Source organism: Equus caballus, chromosome 7, assembly GCF_041296265.1.
Source record: "Equus caballus isolate H_3958 breed thoroughbred chromosome 7, TB-T2T, whole genome shotgun sequence".
Classification (NCBI taxonomy): domain Eukaryota; kingdom Metazoa; phylum Chordata; class Mammalia; order Perissodactyla; family Equidae; genus Equus; species Equus caballus.
In genome coordinates this window covers 61,698,428-61,720,592 of record NC_091690.1, presented here as the reverse complement: position 1 = coordinate 61,720,592, position 22,165 = coordinate 61,698,428, and the positions used below count along the sequence as shown (strand labels likewise).

Genomic DNA, 22,165 nt, shown 5'->3' with positions numbered 1-22,165 from the left:
TTGCATCACTAAGCCCCAACGTGGTGCCTTCATTCTGTGGTTTTTATATAGTAGTCACTCAATAAGAGTTTGTGGCATTGAATTGGATATGGGATAGGGGAAAGAGCTGTGTTTCCATGGGTTACTCATGCCTCCTTGCTGAGCCTATCTCCACCTGCAAGTCAAGAGGGTTAGCTGGGCTGGGCAGTGGGCCATCTCTCTCCTCCTACCTATGATGGCTGTGGGCTTCACCAGCCTCACCACCTCCTCCAGGGAGTTTACTTCAGGATGCTCCTGGGCAAACATCTCCTTCTCATGGTTCAGGTGGGTCCTCCCCTGCAGGGAAAGGAAGAACATCATCATCTCTGATGACTCCTTTGGGTCAGCTGGCTTCATGAGAACCAGAGTGAAACGTTAGCTTTGAGAGATCTTTGAGTAGGGATGAGTTCAAAGGGATGAGCCAAATGATGTTGAAAGGTGGGCAACTGAGAAGTGTGGCAGCCTCTGGCAGCCTCTACCTGTGGCTGGATTATGCTCTGGAATGGCCTGGGGTGGAAGGAGGAATCTCCAGGACCCAGTTCCTTCCAGTGGTAATCTGGCTGTACATGGAACAATAGGAAGGTCGGATTCTACTGAGGGGTCTCTGCTATTCTTGGTCAATGGCCCCACATACTTCCCCCATTCCTACCTCTGTCATCTTTTTCATCTCTCACTGACATTCTATGTTAGTGGAATTTGAGGAATTAAAACATGGAGCTCTGAGTGAAGTCCTAAGGGAAGAGGTCATCTGATTGTGCCCCTCACCACATTCTGGTCAGAAGGTGGACTGTTTCTCTCTCGTTCATTCTTTCACTCACACCTCAAACATTAATTATGTTTGTAATTAACATAAGTACCATGTGCCAAGCATTGACATCAAGACTATAGCCCACTGGGAAGATGGAAAAGTAAAGGGGCAATTGCCCTACAATGTGGTAAGTGTGATGTAATGTACGTGGGGGGGTGGTGCGCTATGTGAGCACGGATGCAAGGAATTAATTGAGACCTAGATGCCCAGAGAAAGGTTCTTGGACAAGGTAACATTTGAGCTCAATCAGAAGATGAGGAAATGGATGGGTTTGAGTGGGCGTGTGAAAAAGAGAAGGGCATTTCAGGTAGAGGAACAAGATATGCAAAGATGTGGAATAGAGCATGTTACTTTTGGACAGCCACAACCCATATGGCTGGAGGTTAGTGCAAGGCAGGCAGTGGTGGGTGATAAGGCTGGAAGGGGCACACAGCCACACACTTGCAGGCATAGTCAAAGCTTCTGGACAAGAGCAGTTAAGGCTACTTTGGGATGAGTCTTTTGCTTTGGAGGTCAGGACATTGCCCTCCTTTTACTCTCTATTCTGTCTGAGCAGTTTGCCCCTTGGAGACCTCTTGTAGTCCAGTTCCAATAGTTGTGGGTGTCAGGAAACCTCCAGGTCTCCAGATTGACAGTACCTTGACGATGAGGCCCTTGGAGTCCACCATCCAGATCTTCCTCGTGGCCTCTGCCTTGGATACGCCTTGTTTCTCCAGGGCCATGACAAGGAGGTGGGCGATGCCCATGGCTGCCTGGGAGGTAGCATACAATGGATGTTTAGGCATAGGGCAAATATCTGCTCAGCATTTATAAGATACTTTACCAAGATCTTTTCTTCTCTCTATCACCCCCCTACCCGCACTCCCAGGAGGCCCAGTTAAGTCTTTGCCTTGAGACACCCAGATGTTGGGGCCCAGGCAGCTGAAATTATCACAATGCACTTGTATTTCTTCCTCTTCTCAGAACCCTAAGAACACCTCCCCTCCTTGATGGCCCTCTACTTATTCTTATTTGCCTACTGGAACAACAGTAGAGAGCCCCTGATGGCACCTACCTCACCTGCACCTTGGAAAACAAACACATGATTGGAGAGCTTGTTCTTGGTGATTCGCAGAGCAGCCAGGATCCCTGCCACAGCAACGGAGGCTGTGCCTGCAACAGAGTGGACTGAGATCAGCCTCTGGCACTGGCTCCTAGCCCCCAAGAGAAGACCCTTGGCAGAGTTCCCGACACCTAGAAACTGTGGCGGAACAAGGAATTTTCCTTAGCCCTTAGAGAGGTCAAGCCTATAGGCATGCAGGTTGTGAAGCAAACGCATGCACTCTTCTGCAGGTAACTGTTATTTTGAAAAACAGCTCCTGGATTGTTGCTCGACCCTGGAAGAGAGGATCAGAGAGTCAGGTGCTGCTACCACCATGATTCATAAATGAAATAACAAGGACACATATAATGGAATCCAAAAAGAAGTATGAGCCTCATAGAATGATTTGTTTAAGGGATAAATGGATAAAAAACATATAAAAATGAAGCCACCAACTAACCAGGAGACGTTAAATGATCATGTGATCTGAGCTGGCTGTCTTATCCATCAAGTTATAAGATTGGATGTTCCCAGTAGCAAACCGTCATCAAATGGCTTGAGCATGTCCAGAACGTACAAGTAAGTTGCATGAACAGGTGGCTCAGATTTGTTTGACATTCGTCCACTGCATGACTTCCTCTCCCTCAATTCGTACCTAAAGCCTCACTTGGAATTCTTTATGACAAGCTGAGCAAGGGGAAAATAACTTGGGCTTGGTTTACAGCTTATTCTTAATGATATGCTGGCACCAACTAGAAGTGTATGGTTGCAGCTTCATAGCCCCAAATGAAAGGTAGCCCTAATGGGTAACAGTGAGGGAAATCTTCTCAATGGACATGACCTCAAAGTTTCCACTTTGGTCCTAGAGATGGCTAGATCTACACTGATTCATGGGCAGTTGCTAATGCTAATGGCTGGATGGTTAGGGAATTAGAAAGACCAAAATAGTAAGATTGGTGATGAGAAAGTCTGGGGAAGGGGTATATAGATGGACTCCTTGGAATAGGTACAGAGTGAAGATATTTGTGCCCCATATGAAAGCTCACTAAAGGGCATAAGGAGAACAGGTTCTCAAGGATCAGGTGGACACAATGGCATGTCCTGTGTATGTCAGTAAGCATCTTTCCCGAGCCCCACCCAGGGTTTGGTCAATGGGTTTATATACAAAGTAGCCATAGTGGCAGGGATGGAGGCTATGCATGGACTTCGTCTCATCAAGGCTGATCTGCTACTACCACTGCTCAATGACTAACCTGTCAACAGCAGAGACCAGTGTTGAGCTACTGATACAACACCATCTCTGGGAGGACTATCTGCCTGGCAGCAGGATGATTACATTGGACTCCTTCCATTATAGACAAGAAAGAGACCTGTCCTCACTGGAGGGAACACATGGTCTGGATATGGATTTTCTTTCCCTGTCTCTAATGCTCTGCCAGCGCCGCCATCTGTCGATGTTTGGAATGCCTATTCACCATCCTGATATATTCCAGACAACAAGGCTTCTAACCAAGGAATTAATTTCACAGTAATAGAAGTGCAGCAATAGGCTCATGCCCCTGGAATTGACTGGTCTTAACAGGTACTCCACCACCCAGGAGGAGCTGGCCTAACAGATCAGTAGAATGGCCTACTGAAGACTTACTGAAGACTTAGTTGAGGTAACACCCTGCAGAGATGGTGAGGTTCTATCCTACAGGATGCAATATATGATTTGACTTAGCAAATAATACACTGTATTCTTTCTCTGAAGACCAGAATACATGGGTCTGGAAATCAGGGGTTGAAGTGAGAGTGGCTCCTCTCACCGCTTCACCTAATAACTCACTTGCAGAATTTTTGCTTCCTGTGTGTTCAACTTTGTGCTCTCTGGACTGGAGGTCTTGGTCCCCAAGAGACAAATGCTTCCCTTAGAGTTCACAACACGGTTCTATTGAATTGGGAGTTAAGATGGCCACCTGTGTATTTGGTGCTCTTTATGCCACAAAACCAGGGGGCAAAGAAGACAGTTATTTTATTGGCTGTGTCTATTCATCCTGATGACCATGGGGGAGCTGGAGGCAGGGAGGACTGTACCTGAGCCCAGGGGACCCTCTGAGGTCTGTCTTAGTACTTCCATGTTCACTGGTAAACAGGAGGAACTACTACTGCAATAAAGAGAGGCAGGACTACTGAGGATTCAGATCCTTCAGAAATAAAGGTTTGGGTCATCCTACCAGGTAAAGAACCCCGGCCAGCTGAGGTCCTGTCTGAGGACAAGAAAACACGGAATGGGAGGTTGAGGAAGAAATTAATAAACATCAGCAACGGCCTCATGACCTGTTTTAGAAATGAGGATGCAGCAGCCATGCATATTTTTTTCCTTGATTGTTATGTGATTATATATAATGGTATACATTAGCTAATTTCTTCTCCTTTCTCCTTAATATTTGATATGTTTGTTGAGGTCAATTCTACAATTTAGTTTTCAGGTAACAGAATTTTCAAATGTGACTGTAACTGAATTTTAAGAGTAGTTAACCCTACCCAGAGATGGCTAGTGTGACATCTTCCAGAGACGAATTAAATGACTGGTGAGACTTTGCCTCTCCCCATTTCCGGGAGGTGAGAATGTCTTCATTTTATTAAGCATTTTGTTAGAGTTGTTTTTGCTGTTGTCTGGAAGTGCTAATGTGTAGAACGGTGTGTATGGATGCTGAAGAGCCAAAGGGTGGTCCGTGTCAAGGACTGAGTAATTGTTTCTCAGCTTCAAACCCACCCTTCTTTGCTCTGCTTTGTCTACAAACCACTTTTCAGCTTTGCCAACTGGCTCTATGCTGGGCTCTGCCAATAGGGGGCGCCAGAGAGAGACTGAAAGGCTAACAGAAGAGGGAAAGAACATTTTTTTTCCAGCACCAATACTGCCTTGTGAGAGGGCTGGGTAAAACGTAGAACACTTAGTTAAGTTCGAATTTTAGGTAAACAACGAATAATCCTTTTAGTATAAGTATGTCCCATGCAATATTAGCATATTTATTCTAAAAAATTATTTTTTATCTGAAATTCAAATTTAACTGGGTAGCCTGCTTTTTTTTTTTTTTTCCTTTGTGCTAACTCTGGCAATCCCAGAGCCTTAGTTTTTCTCCTTTACAGCAGAAGTTTATTCCAGAAGCAGCAGTTGAATCAGTCTGCAGTTTGTCCATCACTTACAAACTAACCAGCACTAGCCAGTCACCCCCTTGTCTTCCCTCTGTTCCCCCATCCTCGGGGTGGTGGCAGATCCTTAGTGTTTCTTTTTGACTTTTTAATTCTTTAATACCTAATTAACAATTCTTTATATCAAGTTTTCTCTGTTAAAGCAACTGGTGCAGACCCTGACTGATAGAGTTCGCAATAAACTAATCACAACAGGCAATGTGAAGCTCCATGATGGTCAAAGAAAAGGAAATTATATTGGGACCATTTATGGCTTGTTAGAGTTGCACAAATTAAATAAACTGATGTTATCTGAGGCTGGTGAGGGAGAGTGAAAAGTAAAATCTTCCAGCATACATTGCATTTTAAAGGGCTACAACTCTTTTTGGAAAATAATTTCCCAGTAGAGACCAAAGGCATAACATGTTTTTGCCCTTTGACCTCATGCTTCTACTTCTGGGAATCTATGCATGGAAAAATCCTAAATATATGTCCTAGGATATTTATGACAGTGTTATTTATACCACAGAATGACTGGAAATAACTTAAACATCTAACATGAGAATAATGGTTTCATGGATTGGCCAGTGTAGACACTCAGTAGACTATATTGCAGCCATTAAAGACGATCATCCTGAAGACGATGTAGCAGCATAGAAAATGCTATGAAGTTAGTCACTAACATCTGACATTGTTCTAAGTGCTTTAGATGTCTTAACCTAAAGACAGTTTTTAAATTCAATCCTCACTATTATCATCCTCATTTGACAGACTGGGAAAATGAGGCACAGAGCAGTTTGCTGAGTTGTCCATGATCATATAACAGAGAGAGAATTGAACGCAGGGAATCAGGCTCTAGGGTGTGTGCTTTTCACCCCTAAACTATGCTTCATTGAGTTAGCTGGAAGGAAGAGAACATTACAGCTCCTGATTCTAATTGTAACAAAATACACACACAGAATCTGGAAGGAACTACAAAACACCAATGATTGCAGGGCAGGACTATAGTAAATATTCTATATTTCTTGTTTCCAGTTGTCCAGGGGGTTTCTTTTTGTTGGCTCTGGGATGGGGGCTTTTCCTAGAACATGGGTTGGATTTGTGCCAGGCTTAGAGGCCATGTATTAGGCCAGGATAGAGGGCACAGCAAACAGTTGGAGCCTAATAAGTACATGTTCGTTATTGTGGACATCAGAAGGTAGGACCCGAGGCAGGAACACACTCCCCAGAAGATGGGGTATAAGCTCTCCTGTCTTCACACAGCCATGGCCTGGAGGGACTGCTGGCATGTCAGCAGGGTCCCAGAGCCAGGGCTGAGGACTACTGGGGCTTCCTAACACCCTTCTGAGGGTCTCCAAGGAGCTCAGTGTGTGTTACTCACAGCCTACCAGGTGCCAAGCACCATGCTGGGCGCTGCAGAAGAGAGAAATAAATCAAGCATGGTCCCTGCACTCAGGGATCTCCCAGTTTACCAAGGCTTGGGCACAAATCACTGTAACACAGTCGGTAGTCAGAGGTCATTGTCTGGAAATCGTTGCATTTCATTATTTATTGAGCAACAGTTATGTACCAGACTCCAGGTTACTGAGGATACCATTGGTAACAAAACAGACGAGGTTCATTCCTGCTTTGTAAAGAAAAAAGTTATTAAACGATTACGAGTCTGATGACAGTTATAAAGATGTTGTTCATGATACACTTTTTGTTAGTTTATGTGTGGAGAAGTATATTATCACTGTCAACCTACCTCTCCAGCTTCACATCTCTCTGTGAACTCTATGGACGAGCCACATTATTCATCGTTTCCTAACATGCCATGTACTTTTACCCTTCTGTGCTTTGTCCATGCTGTTCCCACCACCTATAGGACCGTCTGCAGTTCCTTCTTTATTCCTTAAGACTCAGCCTGAATGGTCTCCTCCACCAGGCATTCTCTGCTTTCCCCCTTTCAGAAGTGGAAAGTCATTAACCACCGCTTCTCTTCCCATATCTACTTTTTGTCTGACCTGACAAAGCTGGGCTCTATCAGGGCCAGGCTCAGCACTGAACTGCATTCAGAAGAAACATTGAGCAGATAACCAAGAAAGCATGGAGAAGCAATTTAAATAATTAATTAAATCACTGACAGAGGCTGTGAGAATTGCATGTTATGACTCTCCTCCAAAATCCCCAATATCCTTTGTCCATCATTTCCTCGAAGTCCACTTATTATGTCAGCTACTCCCCATTTCTCTGTTTCCCCACAAACAACTCCATCCATTTTACTTTCTGCCCCTCAAAACCCACTTTTCTTTTAGTTCTACTGAGTCAGGATCTGTATTTCAAAAAAATCTCCAGATAATTTATCTGCCCATCTGAGTTTGAGAAGCACTGAACTAGACGGCTTCTCTAGATGGAGTAGGAGTTTCCCTCCATTGAATAGAGAGGGCCTGTGCCGCTCAGCGGATGGATGTCAGGGCAGCTTTCTGCCTCCTGAAAGGAGGAGATGCACCAAGCATACGCCACCAGATGGTGCCAAAGATATTTGAGAAGCTCCCCAAGACAGCACACTCTTGGTGATGGGTTTTTTCCTTCTTGGGTGTCAAATATCTTCTGAGGTTAGAACTAGCAGGCTGAGTAATTGGGCTTACCTGTAGAAATTCAGTGCTGGATGGGGACTGCAGAGCATGACATCCAACAATAGTACAGATGAGGAAACTGAGGCCAGAGAGAGGCAGTGGTTTGCCCCTATCAGTCACCCAGTTGGAAGCAAAGCAGGGAAAAGTGGGGTGCTGCTTTACTCCTTCACAGTCTTGTGCAGCTCAGATAGCCTTTCCTGACTCTGGAGTTGAAGGCAGCAGGAGACGCATTATGGGGTTTCCCTGGGGCAGAACCGTGGGGTGGATGGTGGTGGAGGTAGAGGGAAGTAAACTTAGGCAGTGGACGTAAATGTTCAGCTGTGACTCTGGAAGGGGTGGAGAACACAAAACAATGGGAAATCTGATAGGAAAGAAAATTTCAATGAAAGGATACAAGAGCCACTGCTATTGATTGCTCTCATTGTGACCTTGGCCCCGTGCTATGTGTGTGTTTACCTGCACTTGCTCATTTAATCTTCACAACTCTATGAAGTAAGTGCTACTGAGCTCCTGTTTTTTCCCCCTTTCAGAAGTGGAAAGTGAGTTTCAAAGAAAATAGAAACAATCAGGAGAGAACTTCTGGATCCTCTCACACCCAGTGGGTGAACCCTGCCTCCATGTTCATCTACTTTGCCTTTCCTCCTGTTACCATCAGTAAACCGCCCCTGTTCCCAGCCAAAGCCGCCTCCAGGTATGTGCTGGATGCCATCATTTTTGCCAGCTCAGGGAATTTGTCTTGCAATTCTCTCCCCCTTTTCCTGCGTTCTCCCCTTCTCCCTCTCAACTGGGTCACTGCCATCAGCACGCAAACATGTTCTACAGCCCCAATCTTTAAAAAGCCTTCTTTTCATCCTATGTAGTTCCCATCATATTTCTTACTTCCCTTCATAGCCAAACTCTTCTCAAGAGCTGAATATACTCATGGCCTCCATTTCCTTTCCTCTTGGTCTCCCTGAAACCCAGTCTGATCAAGCGACTGTCCCTACCTCTTGTCAAAGCCACCAATGCCTCCACCTTGCAAAATTCAGTGGTCAGTCCTCAGCTCTCCTCTTCCTTGACCTCTCAGCAACATTTGAGACTGTTGCTCATTCTTTCCTTTGGGAAATTGTCTCTGCACCTGGCTTCGGAAGCCCATACTCACTGGCTACTTGCTGGCTACTTCTTCATGGTCTTTTTCTGGCCTCTTCCTCTGAGGCCATCCTCTGAAGTGGCAAATTACCCTAACTACAGACCGGAACTCAAGAGGAAAAACAGCAGTTCTTAAACCCTGTATTACAAAGTTTGGCAAACGAAGTTCTCTCCATCAACCTCTTATACTGGGGGCTCTTGGGTAATGTGTTAGGGATTTAAAAATGGAGAGGAAGGAAGCTGCTTAGCTTTCTGGAGGTAACCACCTGGAGAAGCCCAGATGTCCAGGGATGGGTTGAAACATGACTTGTGTCCATAAATGCCATGGGTAGCCAAAAGCATGACTGGTGTTCCTCACTCACTATGAGAAAAAAATAAGTTTTCCTTTTCAGAAGGAGCTTTCCATAATTACATTTCCTGCAAACTGAGGCTGTAGGCTCAGGAAGTAGCACAAAAGGACAAGCTGAAAGTGTAGACTCTATTCTGCTTTTAATAGACACATGTGACTAAGTTAAAGAAGTTTCCATGCTGAACAACACATTATTGGAGAAAAGGGAAAGAACTAGGTGTTTATCAGGTGAGGAGAGGCTGCTGTCCCAGGCAGTGAGAAGGACAGGAGGTAGACCGAGTCAGGGTCTGGCCCAGGTGGCTTTGGAGGCCTGGGGCCATAGGGGGAGTGGACCTTGTCTACTGCAAGGCCAGGCTTGCTTTCATGATCCACAGAATTACCACCATTCATCTGTACATTAGCAGGTACTGTGAGCCCATTCTGGGCCTTCACCGGGCTAGGCCTTGGATAAATAAGGATGAATAAAACGGTCTTGTTCACAGGGAGTTAACAGCATAAATGTTCAGAAAATTCAAGTTCTCCTTCATGGATACGAAGCAAAGGCCTTCTAGACTACTTTGACCCTATTTCTGTGTAAGGGGGCGAATTTTCTGGAGGGCTTGGACTCTCTAGAAGGCAGTCCTTGGTCCCTGGAGAAGATGGGGTTAGGCCTATTTGGCCACAATTTGGAAGAAACCAGAGGGAATAATTACCATCTTTTCAGCTTCTTTGGGGTTTTAACTGATGCAACTGGCTCAGGGGAAGGGCTCAGAGAAGCCAAGATCAGACGACTCCTGGGACCCTGAGGGCTGGGATCACCCTGTAGGTGAAGGCCAGTCTCGGAACACAGGACTTAGTGAACAGGAAGGTTTTAGGGGCTGGGGAGAGATCCGAGTGAAGAGACCAGGAGACGTGTCACTGTGAGAGACAGAGAATGGAAAGGCCAGGAACCCCTGCTCAGTGTGTGTGGTGGTGAGAGGAGGGAGCAGCAGACCCCTGAGAGCTGGAAATAACCCCTGGTGTCTTGTAAACAGGACAAATCAGCTGGACAAAGTCTCTAGAGCTGTGCCATTCCTTCCCATCTGCCCCTTTCCTACCCTGGCCTCTGACCCCTGGGGAACTTTGAAGCATTTCGCAAAGTGGGTGACCACTGCCCAACGTCACTCCTGGGCCTTGGGATCATCTAAGGTGCCCGTGGAGCAGGCTTGGCTCTGGGCACAGTGACCTGGGGGAAGTGAGACTTGAGGCCTTAAAGACAAAGAGAAATTAGCCAAGAGCAGAAGAGTGTTCTAGATAAGGGGACCAGCACATTCAAAACCACAGAGGTGGTAGAAAATTCATGGAAGAATGAATAACTCAATGGGCTGAAAGAATAGGGTATACATGGAAAGTGGAGAGAGGAGAGTGAGGCCCTGTTTCCCTTCTTCTCAGGCTCCCCCAGTCCTGTGCTCACACTGGTTCTTCTCCTCACTGTCACCAAAGTCTCTCTGTCTTGGGTCTCAACCATTCCTCCCTCCCTCCCCTACTTAGTGCTGGGAGCCTACATGCACCAAAGGTGTAAGTAATAGGTACTAGAACTCAGTACTATAACATGCTTGTCCCTGCCTGTGTGTTACTACAGTTCTTACAACAACCTGGTGCCATAACCTGGGTGATGACGGAAACACTTAATGAATTGGTGTAGGCTCCGGCTGACCAGAATAGATGCTGGCCTTATAAAAGTATCCTGGTCATTCTAGTGGTACTGGCTGATTATCAGACTATTATGTCCATTTTACAGATAAAGAAAAGAAGGCTGTGAGGGTTTAAGCCACTTGGCCAAAGCCACAAAGCGGAAAGTGGGGATTCAGACCTAGGCTTGTCTCAATCCCATCTCTGACTGTTAAGCACTCTGGCTTACAAATGAAAACTTGAAAGTATGAGGGGTGATGATGGCCTGACATACCACACATACCCTGACCGGCCCTCTGGCCCCAAGGATGTGACACGGCTTGGGGCAATGCAGGTCTATGGAAGGCTGATGGGGTGGAGGAACCCTCTGGAGCTCTGTGCCCAGTCACACACCATGTGGGCAGCTAGTGGTGGTGGCTGGGGGCCCATGGGCACTCGGCCAGCAGCATCCTGGACCTGGCTCCTTTGGGAGGACACAACTGCCTGTCCTTCAGCGTGACCATTCCTCTTGTTGTTCCCCTTCCAGGTCTCTCTCTCCTCCCCTGAGATCAGCGATGCTCACCTGGTTGCAGCTGAAACAACAGAAGTCACCTGAGCCTATGTCTTTTCCAAAATGCCTGAGGAGGCTGCTATCGATGAGTCTGCATCCGCATCCCCGCTCACCAGGAACCAGCCTGCGGCAGCTCCTGAGTCTAAGCTGGGGCTGGGTTGGGGATGGGGAGAAGGGACACAGCAGGATGGCTGGGACACGGTTCAAATCATGTGCCCAAGTTCCTGCTCAGTACCAAGCATGGCCCTGTCCTCTTGGAGCTCAGTTTGGGGGGATCCTGAAGCCTTTAGTCACATCGCAGACGTGAGGCTGGGCTGGTGTTCAGAGCAGGCAGCGTGGCCCGCCTCGTTTTCATGTGGGCAGCCTAGTCCCAGGCCCCACCACGTGTGGGGTCCCAGGCAGATTCTGACCATGGGTCCTGCTCAGGTGGACTAGGCCTGTCCCCAGCCAACCCACGTGGCATGGTTTTGGTGTCTACCACTGTGATTGCTCCCTCCCTCCCTTTCTCCCAACCATCTCCAATTCTGTGCATACAGGTGTTCCTTTTCTACTTTTGAGCACGGCTATGTAGTTTTATGTTTAATTTCTCTTTACTTTGCATTTGGAGGTAAAGGAGGACAATTCTAGCATGAACTTCATCTTCTATGTTGCCCCATTAGTCCTGGAATTCCTCACCAGTCTTCTAATTGCCCACTTAACAATAAGAATACATATCACAGGATTCTGGTCCTAGATTCATCCATCGCTAACCAGCTAGTGATGTGGGCAAGCCATTCCCCTCTCTGGACCTCATCTTCAGGTCTGTAAACAGTGGGAATCAGAGTAGTGAATGGGAAAGAGGAGGAGAGCAGCAGGATGCTGGAGATCAGTGACCCCACACTTATGCAGCGTCTGGAATTTAATCCTTAGCAAGAAGACTGGCTGCATCATCTCACCCACACAGGAGAAGAGGCAGATGATGTCATGGAGAGAGCAGAGAATTCCGAGTCAGAAATAACCAGGTTCTAGTCCCAGCTTTGTGCCTGCCTGGTTATGCCACCTGAAGCAAAACTTAACCCTTGAACTTCAGTTTCCTCATCAGTGACATGGGACAGCAATGTCTGTCCTCTCCACAAGGGAGAGAGGGGTGTTGCAAGGAAGTTGAGAGAGAGCGTGAATGAAAAACTTTTCAAACCTAAAGTTCTGTGTGCGTGCAAAACGTTATCATTTGCCACAGCTTGCGCTCCCTGGGAAGCAGGTCCTGAGACATGTGGAGAGTTTGGGGTGTCATCAAGAAGTGCCCTTGGGATCAACACCTGGAGAAAGAAGGGGGAGGAAGCAGGATGGGGCAGAGGGAGGAGCTGGGCTGCCATGCAGTCCCCAAAGCCTCAGCCAACCCCTTGGGGAGCTCTGGAGTTAAAGTGTCCCCTCAGGGTTGCCCTGTGTTAGGCCAAAATGGTTGGGCTCTTACATTTCCTCATCACTGGGTGACGGCGGCCCCCGGCAGGGCAGGACCGTGGGTGAGGCAGCTCTCAGTAGCTGAGGCTCCGCCTGACGCAGCTGACAGCCCTGCCGGCAGCTGGGGCAACAAGTCTCTTCTTGAAGGAAGATTTGGGCGCTGCACCCCCATGCCCACCTCTTTACTATTGTTAGCTATTCGGTCACACCTAACTGTCAGGCTGTCCCCATCAAAGCTTTGATATTATGGAGCCCCTGACATTCTGGGACTATTTGCCAGCTTTCCTCATGCATTCTAGATTAATGACTTCAGTCTTTACTTTCTGAGAAAATAATGGGAAATTTCTCTTCTGTCTACTGTGGGACCCAGAAAACTGTTCCATTTGGCAATGCCTGGGAGGGAAATGCCTGGGAGTTCTACTGGAACTGGCTATAAGCAGGACATAAAAAGCAGTGAATTTAATACTGAATTGATTTAATTAAAAAAGTGTGTATACATGAGGGTGTACACATGAGGATGCATATACATCTGAGTACGAGCACATGAGGGTACATTCCTATGTGAGTATATGTGTGACAATGTGGACAAGAGAGAGGCTGCAGGAGCATGTGTCCAGTGTAGCCACACCCACAGGAACCAATGGGTGTGCTTATGAGAATGTCAACTTGTGTGTGCAGACTTCATTCATTCATTCGTCAAACATTTATGAAGCATCCATAAAGTGCCAGGTACTCTGCTGGGAATTGTGGAATGGGAATAGAAAAGACATGGTTCCTGCCTCTGGAAGCTTATTGTCTCTTGGGGAGACAGACAACCCAGTGCAGGCATTTGGGGTTCACTGTGGTAAGTAAACAGACAGAGGGGAGCACAGGTGGCTGTGGGAGCACTGGGTGGGCACCACAATCACACTGGGGGGAGGAGGCTGATGGGGGGCCTTCCCTGGGGCAGACATCCTTGAGCTGAATCTGGGAGGGTGAGTAGAAGTTACTCAGGCAAAGATGATGGGGAAGGGAGCCCCAAGCTGATGAGGAAAACTTCCACCTGCAGAGAGAACTAGCTAGGAAGGAGTATTGGAGGAAAAGTGAGGGTGGGTCAGAGGACAGAGAGAGAGAGTAGTGGGGTGGAAGTGGGGTACAAGTAGGCAGATCCCTGAAGCCTTCGACTTGCAGTGAGGGAGTGAGAACTTGCTCATGAAGTGGGGGTGGGTCCTGGCAGCAGTGTGGGAGCAGTGGGGGCGGATGGACTGCAGGGCCCGGATGTGTGCCTGTGCCTGTGTTTATGAGAATGTATATACATGTACCTGTGTGTGTTTGCACATCTGGAGTCTGTGCACCCACACGGACTTGTTTTCCGCTTCTACCCTCCCGCCTTGGCAGCCCAGGGGGCTCAGAGGGATGGCTGTCCTGCTGCTGACTCATGGGTGAGTGCCATGACGGGGGAGCCGGCAGGTGTTTCCTCCAGAGCCACAGGCACATCCCAGCCCCCTGTGCTGGCAGTGAGGTGACCTGAGGGCAGTGAGTGAATACTTCCCTCCCCCAGCCTGTGCTCCTGGACTGCGCTGCCCTGTGTATGCAGAGTGCCCCACTTGTCTGGGTGAGGCTGAGCTAGCAGCCAGTGCCTGTCCCAGCCTGTGCATCAGGGCCAGGGGCACACAATGGTGACAGGCTGAGGGCTTACCATGTGTCAGCTTTCTCTTTCTGGGTCTCCCCTCTCTGGGAACCCACTCTTCAGGCACCGAAGTCATACATTTTGGTCTTAATTATCTAATAATATGCTTGGCTGTGCTATCCTGCCTCTTGCAAATTTAAGACCAATACAAAAAAACCCCCACATTTATTGCATTTATTTAGCCCTTAATGTGGACCAAAAGAAAGAAGGCATTTTGTTTTGCAATAAGAGTATAAGATTTGGGAACAGCATGGTAAATGATTATGAACTTGGAACTTAAGAGTCCAAATTTCAACTCTACACTTACTGGCTACGTAAGTTACTTACTCTCTCTGTGCCTCAGTTTCTTCATTTGTGAGACAGAGATGATAATATCTCATAGGATTAAATGTGTAAAGTACTTAGAACAGTGCCTGATGTATAATAAATATTCAGCTCTAAAGCCTAGCTATTATTATCTGGGTTTGAATCCTCTTAGGTTTATCTCTAACTCACTTGACGAAAAGTTGTGATCTCTTTGGGCCTCATCTGCAAAATGTTGGCCAATCTTTTACTCCCAACACCTGTTCCCCACCAACTTGCTCTTTTTATCTGACATGCATCCCTGGTTTTAAAAGATTTTGCTTGCCAAACTTCATTTGTTAAATACTACCCTAGGTGTCATCAAGGTTTCTCTTAGGCTTTATAAAATACTAGGAATAGCTCACAGTGCTCCTTGCCGAAAACTCCTGGATCAGGTGAGATGATCCCTGAGGGACCATCCCTTCCATTCCATTTTCACCTACTGGTACCATTTTAGCAAGAAGCAAGTGCCTTCAGATATTTCTGGTCCATAGAACAGTAACCAAGTTGACCCTGAACTAGAAGATGCTTCCTATTGGCTTCTGGAGTGCTCTGGGATCCTGCTGCCAATGTCTTTTGGGGTCACTGCACATTCTAGCCAACTTAAGAGAAGGCATTGTCCTGATTCCCTGACAGGGATACACTTTGTGTTTGGGAAATCCAAGGGCAAGTTGTTGTGTCTGGAAAGGGCCATTTTTATAGTCATTGATGCTTTGGTCTGACGAATCCTATGTGCTAGTACTTTCCATATACTAGCTCTTTCGATTTTCACAATAATCTTCCAAGGCAGTTATTCTCATCCCCATTGAGTAGATGATGAAACTAAGGCTCAGACACATGAAGTGTCCAAGTTCAACCAGCTAGAAAACGACCTCATTGTTTAGTATTTCTTTCATATATTAAATCATCTAATTCTTACTTCCCTCTGAAGCACTAATGGGCTCCATTTTATAGATGAGGAAACTGAGGCTTAGCAAAGTTAAGGGACTCGTCCAAGGTCACAGATCTAAGAATTAGCCCAGTGGGAATTGAATCCAAGTTTAATGCTCTTTCAACATCAGCTGCTGGCAGCAAACCAGCACCCCTGCCTTTGGCATCCAGGGGAGCCTGGAAGAAGGCATTAGTCCTTGGTGGCTTTTTCAGGTGGGGTAGAAACCTACCTTGGATGTCATCGTTGAACATGCAGTATTTGTTGCGGTATTTGTTGAGCAGGCGGAAGGCATTGGCATTGGCAAAGTCTTCAAACTGGATGAGGCAATTTATTCCAAACCTGTGAGGAGGGAGAGGAAAGAACAGATGATTGCCTCTTGGAGGCCCATCCCTGGCAGATCTCAGCCTGTACTGGGGAGTGAGGAAAAGCAGGCCAGCCAGTGGGCGTGTGTGGCATGGCTCAAGTGGGTTTTTGCCACCTGGATGCCTGGGCTCTGCCTGTCCCATTATGGATGAAGGTGGGGAAGGGACAGAGAAGGGCACTGGGCTTGGTGGTCAGCTGAGCCCACACCATTGTCTCTAATGTGGGCTGGTGGCTCCCATGAGCTATAAATGGCAGATACTCTACTGAAAGGGCTGAGATGGGGCCTGCCTTCTCTGTGTCCTGCATCCATCTGAAACCCCAGAAGAAATCTCACCCCAAACCCAAGTGCATGCAGAGAGCCTGGCTTCCCCACCATTGGGGCCTTGGGAGCCTCTGCAGCCTCCCAGTATCTCCCTGGGTGGATGGATCCTGAGGCCTGGAGTTCTTCCACTAGACACTCTTCTGGGTTCAGGCATTGTTCCCTAATAGGTTGCACGGAAGGCTGGAAAAAGCCACTACATTAATCCACTGTCATATACTAACACCTTGGAAAGACTGTTCCCCAACTTGCTGGTACAGAAGAATCAGTTAGTGAGCCTGTTGAAAATGCAGACCACCAGGCCCCTCACCCAGAGATTCTCACTCAGTGAGTCTGAGGCTGGGCTCAGGAATCTGCATTCTTCCCCCTCCAGCTTTACTGAGGTATAATTGACAAATAAAAATTGCATATATTTAAGGTGTACAATGTGATGTTTTCATATACGCATACATTGGGATTGCCATAATTAAACTAATTAACACATCCATCACCTCACATAGTTAGCTTTTTTTTTGAATGATGAAGACATTTAAGATCTCTCTTAGCAAACTTCAAGCATACGATACAGGATTAATTATTAACTGTAGTCACCATGCTGGATAGGAATCTGCAGTTTTAGCAACACCCCAGATGGATCTGATTCGGACAGTTTAGAGACCTCTGAGAAGCACATCCTGGGGGTCGGGGGTGAAGACAATGCCCACTAGGCTGCTTGAGATGCCTTATTTAAAATCTTCGCCAGAACTGTCTCCTATATTTCAAGGTCAGGGATAAGTCTGTATATCTTAAAAGATGACTGGATTTGTAACCTATTTCTCCCATTACACGGTCTGTGAGGAAGCTGAGAGCTCAGTTTTCTGCTCTTCAGAGGCAGGTTCCCTCAGCCTCGGCCTTCTGCACACACCTTCCCCTGACTCCATTCCTGCTCTTTGATCCTGGTTTTGATAGCTTTGTGGTATTGCGTCTCTTACTGGAGTCTTGCTGGAAGCAAGCGTGGTATGAATTATTAAAAATTACCTAATACATAGACAAATAGGTTTCATCTCACAGGTCAGTTTGTGACTAACAGCATCTGAGGTCATGTTCATTGAGAAAAAAGTGCCCTGATTGATCAGCAAGGAGAGTTGGGGCATACGATAGAGCCAAGTGGCCTGCCATTCCCAAACTGGTGTGAACTAGAGGCTTGGGATCAGCCTGGGACCAGCTGTGGAAAGAAACATTTATGCCCTTGCTAGAGTGGGTGGGGCACAAACTTCTGTGTGGGTTTCCTGTGCTATTGGGGGCATCTATCTGATGAGGCTGTTGGCTATGAGGGGGTGAGTAGCACTGCAAGGTCCAGAAAACATTTTTTCCAACCTCATAATTTTGTGCATGGCTGACCCGATATAGTAAAAATGCCAGTGAGCAGGCAAATATTTGCTCCTACCTTGGTCCTTCCAGAACCTTAGTGAGTTGGAGCTGTTGGTGGGGGGATGTAGAGATGGGAAAATGTTATAGGGGCAGAAATGGAGAGACAGAGACTTGCCACAGTCCAGGGGTAAGAGTTCCGGGCTTGGGGCAGGAGGCGTGTGGGGCTGACCTGGTTCTGTCACATACAATTGAGCAATCTTGCCCGTATCCCTTCACTTCTCTATTCTGCCTCAGTTTCCCCATCCATCAATGGGCACAATAAAATTTGCCTGGCCAACTTCTGTGGGCTGTTGTGAAGATTAAAAGCTGAGGGTGACTTTTGAATTGTAAAGTGCTGAACACATGTGTCATATTGGCCATAATTCTTATTCACACGCACAGAGCAAGTGCTTATGGGGTTGGAGGCGGGGCGGGGGGGAGGTGTTCGCTGCATCTCCTGACCCACCATGTACAATGGATAGAAATGATAAATAAAACCTTCTGGGCACCAATATAATGCTGTGCTCACCAAGCCAAAATTCACTGTGAATTTTTGTTCAGGGTGTGAATTTCAAGTATTTGGACTGGGACGGGGGAACAGAATGTCTTTGGTTGCTGGTGACATTTTGCTATATATAATCCTCACAAGACTCGCAGTGTTGCTCTACAACTGGCCTGGAGCTAAAATGCTGAAAAGGTCAGACAACAAAACAATGTGATGCACGTTCTCCTTTCTCTCTCTGTCTCTGTCACACACACACACACACACACTCTCTCTCACACACACACACTTGACCTTTAAGCAACACCACTCTGAGGCAAAAATAAGGCAAGAATTATAAATAAATACCTTTGGTTAGTGCACTATTATCCTCTCATATTAAATTCAGTTTCACATAAGAGAACCTCCTCTGGGAGCAATTTGCTGAGATACTGAGTAAAACCTCATTCATTCAGGTGACTGTAGCCCTGACTTGGAATTGCAGAAAAGGCTATGTGAGTCACCTGCCCACAGACTCAGAGTTCCTAGACCTCCTTGGATGTAAGGACCTCTACAGGCCGATCCACCTTGGACACCCCTCCCCAGGGCTGCTCCCTGGACCTTTCCTCACCAGGAACCACTTCTGTTCTAGACTTTCACACTGCCCATTTCAGTCTCTGACCACAGCCTCTCCATCCACCTCCCTCACTTCCAATATACCTGTTCTTTGTCTCCACTGGGACCTTTGGGCTCTTCACCATTTTTCCCCAATTCCTTAGCCTCTCTCTTATGGCTTTCCATGAAAGCAGACAACTATCCAGTCTGAATCAAGGGTGGTTACTTCAATCACTCTCTTAGCATCGTCCATCCATCCATCTGTCCATCCATCTGTCTATCCATCCATCCATCCATCCATAAGCATCTATTGAGTACCCTTGACAAGCTGATACCATAATTGTTCAATAAATGTTTTAGGAAGGGGTAGACACATGAAGGAGTTGGTGGAAATTTTGCATTGTGAGTTTGCCTGCCCACTTGTTAAACTAACTAAAAGCCAATTAAGCACAAAAACAAAATTTCAAAGTAAAAATTTAAACAGCTTAGGTGAAAAAAACTTATCAATTCATCCATGTACATTCAAATACAGGTAATGGACTTTCACCATAATATCAATTTAAATGTTAATTATAATTGTCATATATTCATCAAAATACTACTCCTAACAACAGTAACAAAAATAGCTAAACTTTATTGAGTGTTTATTACTTTCTGGACATCATGCCGAGCTCTTTACAAACTTTAACTCCATTAACCTTCACATGACCTTAGGAAGTAGGTGCTGTTTCAGAGAAGGAATCCTGAGCCACAGGTGCAGAAGCTATTTGCCCGGGGGTTATTTACTCTCCTGCAGCTGGAAAGTGGTGGAGCTGGAATCTGAATCCAGCTCTATCTGACTCTAGAATTTACCTTAGTTTAGTTTCAATAGCAGTATGAATTTGAAAAAGATAAAACTAAGTAAATGATAAACTTGAGTTTCTTTCTCCATCGAGAAAAATGGTGCCACGTGGTGAAGAAAACACCGAACAGAGAGACAGGAAAAGTGCCTTCTCTCTCTGTCTCTGATGGAAACTCTGAGTCTTGGGTGAGTCTCCTTTCTCTCTGGGTCTCAGTTTGCTGCTCTGAGAGTGTTGGAGGAGTTGCATTAGCTACTTAATGTAGGGTTTGAGTAGATACACTAGGAGCTTCACTCAGATACTTCCCCAAGTCCAAAGTAGGGAGGTCTGACCGTTCTGCCTTTCTGAGCAACATGTGACAGGAAAATCTTGAGTCAGTATTTCAGAGTCCTTTTTGAGCTGAAACACAGCAGAGCAGCTGAGCGAGCAGGGCCGAGGCAGCCACCCTCCAGGACAGACAGCTGCCCAGCAGCCAGAGGCCCTCTGAGCGCGCCCTACTCAGGGCTCTGGGCACTGCCCTGATTTTAGTGCTGGCAGCCTACGGCTGACCTTCTTTTCTGCCAGAAGCCACCCCTCACGCGGCAGGCTCCTGCCTATCTGTCCCCTTCTGCACTTCTGAACTCTTCACCCTGAAGCCCTGGCAGGGGCTGAGGAACATCTGATGCTTCTCTAGTGGAGAATTCCTGCAACGGATAAAGAGGCACCTCCCCAAGCCACACACAAGCTGCCCAGACGTCTCAACTCTGGGACTTGGCTGGGAAATGGCCTCAGAACTGCCAGGGAAGGCATTCCAAGGCCAGGGCTCACTTAAAGACACAAGGCTGATGGCTGGATGCTTACATTTCTTCCCCACACCCCCCCCCCCCCCCCGCCCCCAACCCAGCTCTCAGGCGAGAGGAAGCCTACAAAATGGCTACCTGTGCCTGGGAGCCCTAGTGAGCTGTGTGTGACAATGTGACAAGACCCAGGCCAGGCCCAACAGAGCTGGGTACCTGCCACCTGGTATCCACTTCCCAAGGTAAGGTCTCTGGTCCTTAAGGACATTCTGAGGCGACTGCTCTGCCCTTCCCCCCAGCAAGCTGCATGAGGGATGTGGTGAGAGCAGAAGATTCCAGGGGCTGCAGACCTGGTTTCTCTGTTCTGTAGGTCAGGACCTGCCATTCTTGCAAACACCTGGGTCTCACCTCTTTCAGGTTGAGCAATCACGAGAGACCTGGGAGAAGCAGGTGAATTTGCTCAGCCTGTCTCCAAACCAGATGGCTAAAAGCAACAGTCATATTTCCATGGGAGCCCACTCTGTTTCCCTGACAAACCACACACACACACGACTCCCACAGTTGAGTGCTCAGTGAGAGCATCATTCTCACCCAGCAGAAAGCTACTTCTTTTTTTTTTTTTTTTAAAGATTTTATTTTTTCCTTTTTCTTCCCAAAGCCCCCCGGTACATAGTTGTATATTCTTTGTTGTGGGTCCTGCTAGTTGTGGCATGTGGGACGCTGCCTCAGCGTGGTTTGATGAGCAGTGTCATGTCCGCGCCCAGGATTCGAACCAACGAAACACTGGGCCGCCTGCAGCGGAGCGCGCGGACTAAACCACTCGGCCACGGGGCCAGCCCCAGAAAGCTACTTCTTTAATTTATTTTTTCCTTCCAGGAAACAGAGCTGACAGAATCATGAAAGCTCTAGGTCTTCGTTTCTCTTTTACACATTCCATTAAACTCTAGTCCCTTGAGATGCTCTCAAAAAGAGGTTCCATGGCTAAAAACATTTGGGAAACTCTGAATGTCACATATAACATTTGCAATGTATATTAAAGGCTCTGAAAAGTCCTGCATGAAGAAATCTGTTAACCCAGCATTTTCTAAGCTTTTTTGACTAGAGACCTTATGCTTCTGCATCCCACCCTCCCCATTATGGCAGAGCACACAGCCACAGATACAACTCTCCCCAGAAGGAACTTTGTACCAGGTGGGGCTGGGTGGATTCGGGGCGAGGCCGCCTCTCTCTGCGATTACTCCAATGGCTCCTTCTTGCCAAGGTCCTACAATAACTGACCTCACCTCCCCCATGTTTACTCCCCCTCTCCTAATCCATCCTCTATATCTTTTAAAACACAAATCCGGGGCCAGCCTGGTGGCACAGTAGTTAAGTGTGCACGTTCCGCTTTGGCAGCCTGGGGTTCGCTGGTTTGGATCCCAGGTGCGGACATCGCACGGCTTGGCACACCATGCTTTGGCAGGCGTCCCACATATAAAGTAGAGGAAGATGGGAACGGATGTTAGCTCAGGGCCAGTCTTCCTCAGCATAAAGAGGAGGATTGGCAACAGTTAGTTCAGAGCTAATCCTCCTCCTCAAAAAAAAAATAAATAAAACACAAATTTGTGCAGGCCACTTATTTTCTGAAA

The 22,165-nt window shown here is 47.0% G+C and overlaps 1 protein-coding gene across 5 annotated transcripts in view; it reads right to left on the bottom strand.

Annotated features, from left to right (window-relative positions):
- Positions 1 to 22,165, bottom strand: part of ME3 (malic enzyme 3) — a 179,624-nt gene that overhangs the window by 6,240 nt on the left and 151,219 nt on the right. For all 5 annotated transcript variants that reach the window (XM_023645604.2, XM_023645605.2, XM_070274196.1 and 2 more), the window contains 4 exons: positions 15,985 to 16,094; positions 1,881 to 1,978; positions 1,465 to 1,578; positions 210 to 315 (listed from right to left, as the gene is read on the bottom strand). In XM_023645604.2, coding sequence (XP_023501372.1) covers positions 210 to 315; positions 1,465 to 1,578; positions 1,881 to 1,978; positions 15,985 to 16,094 — 428 coding nt within the window. The remainder of the gene's footprint in view (positions 1 to 209; positions 316 to 1,464; positions 1,579 to 1,880; positions 1,979 to 15,984; positions 16,095 to 22,165) is intronic.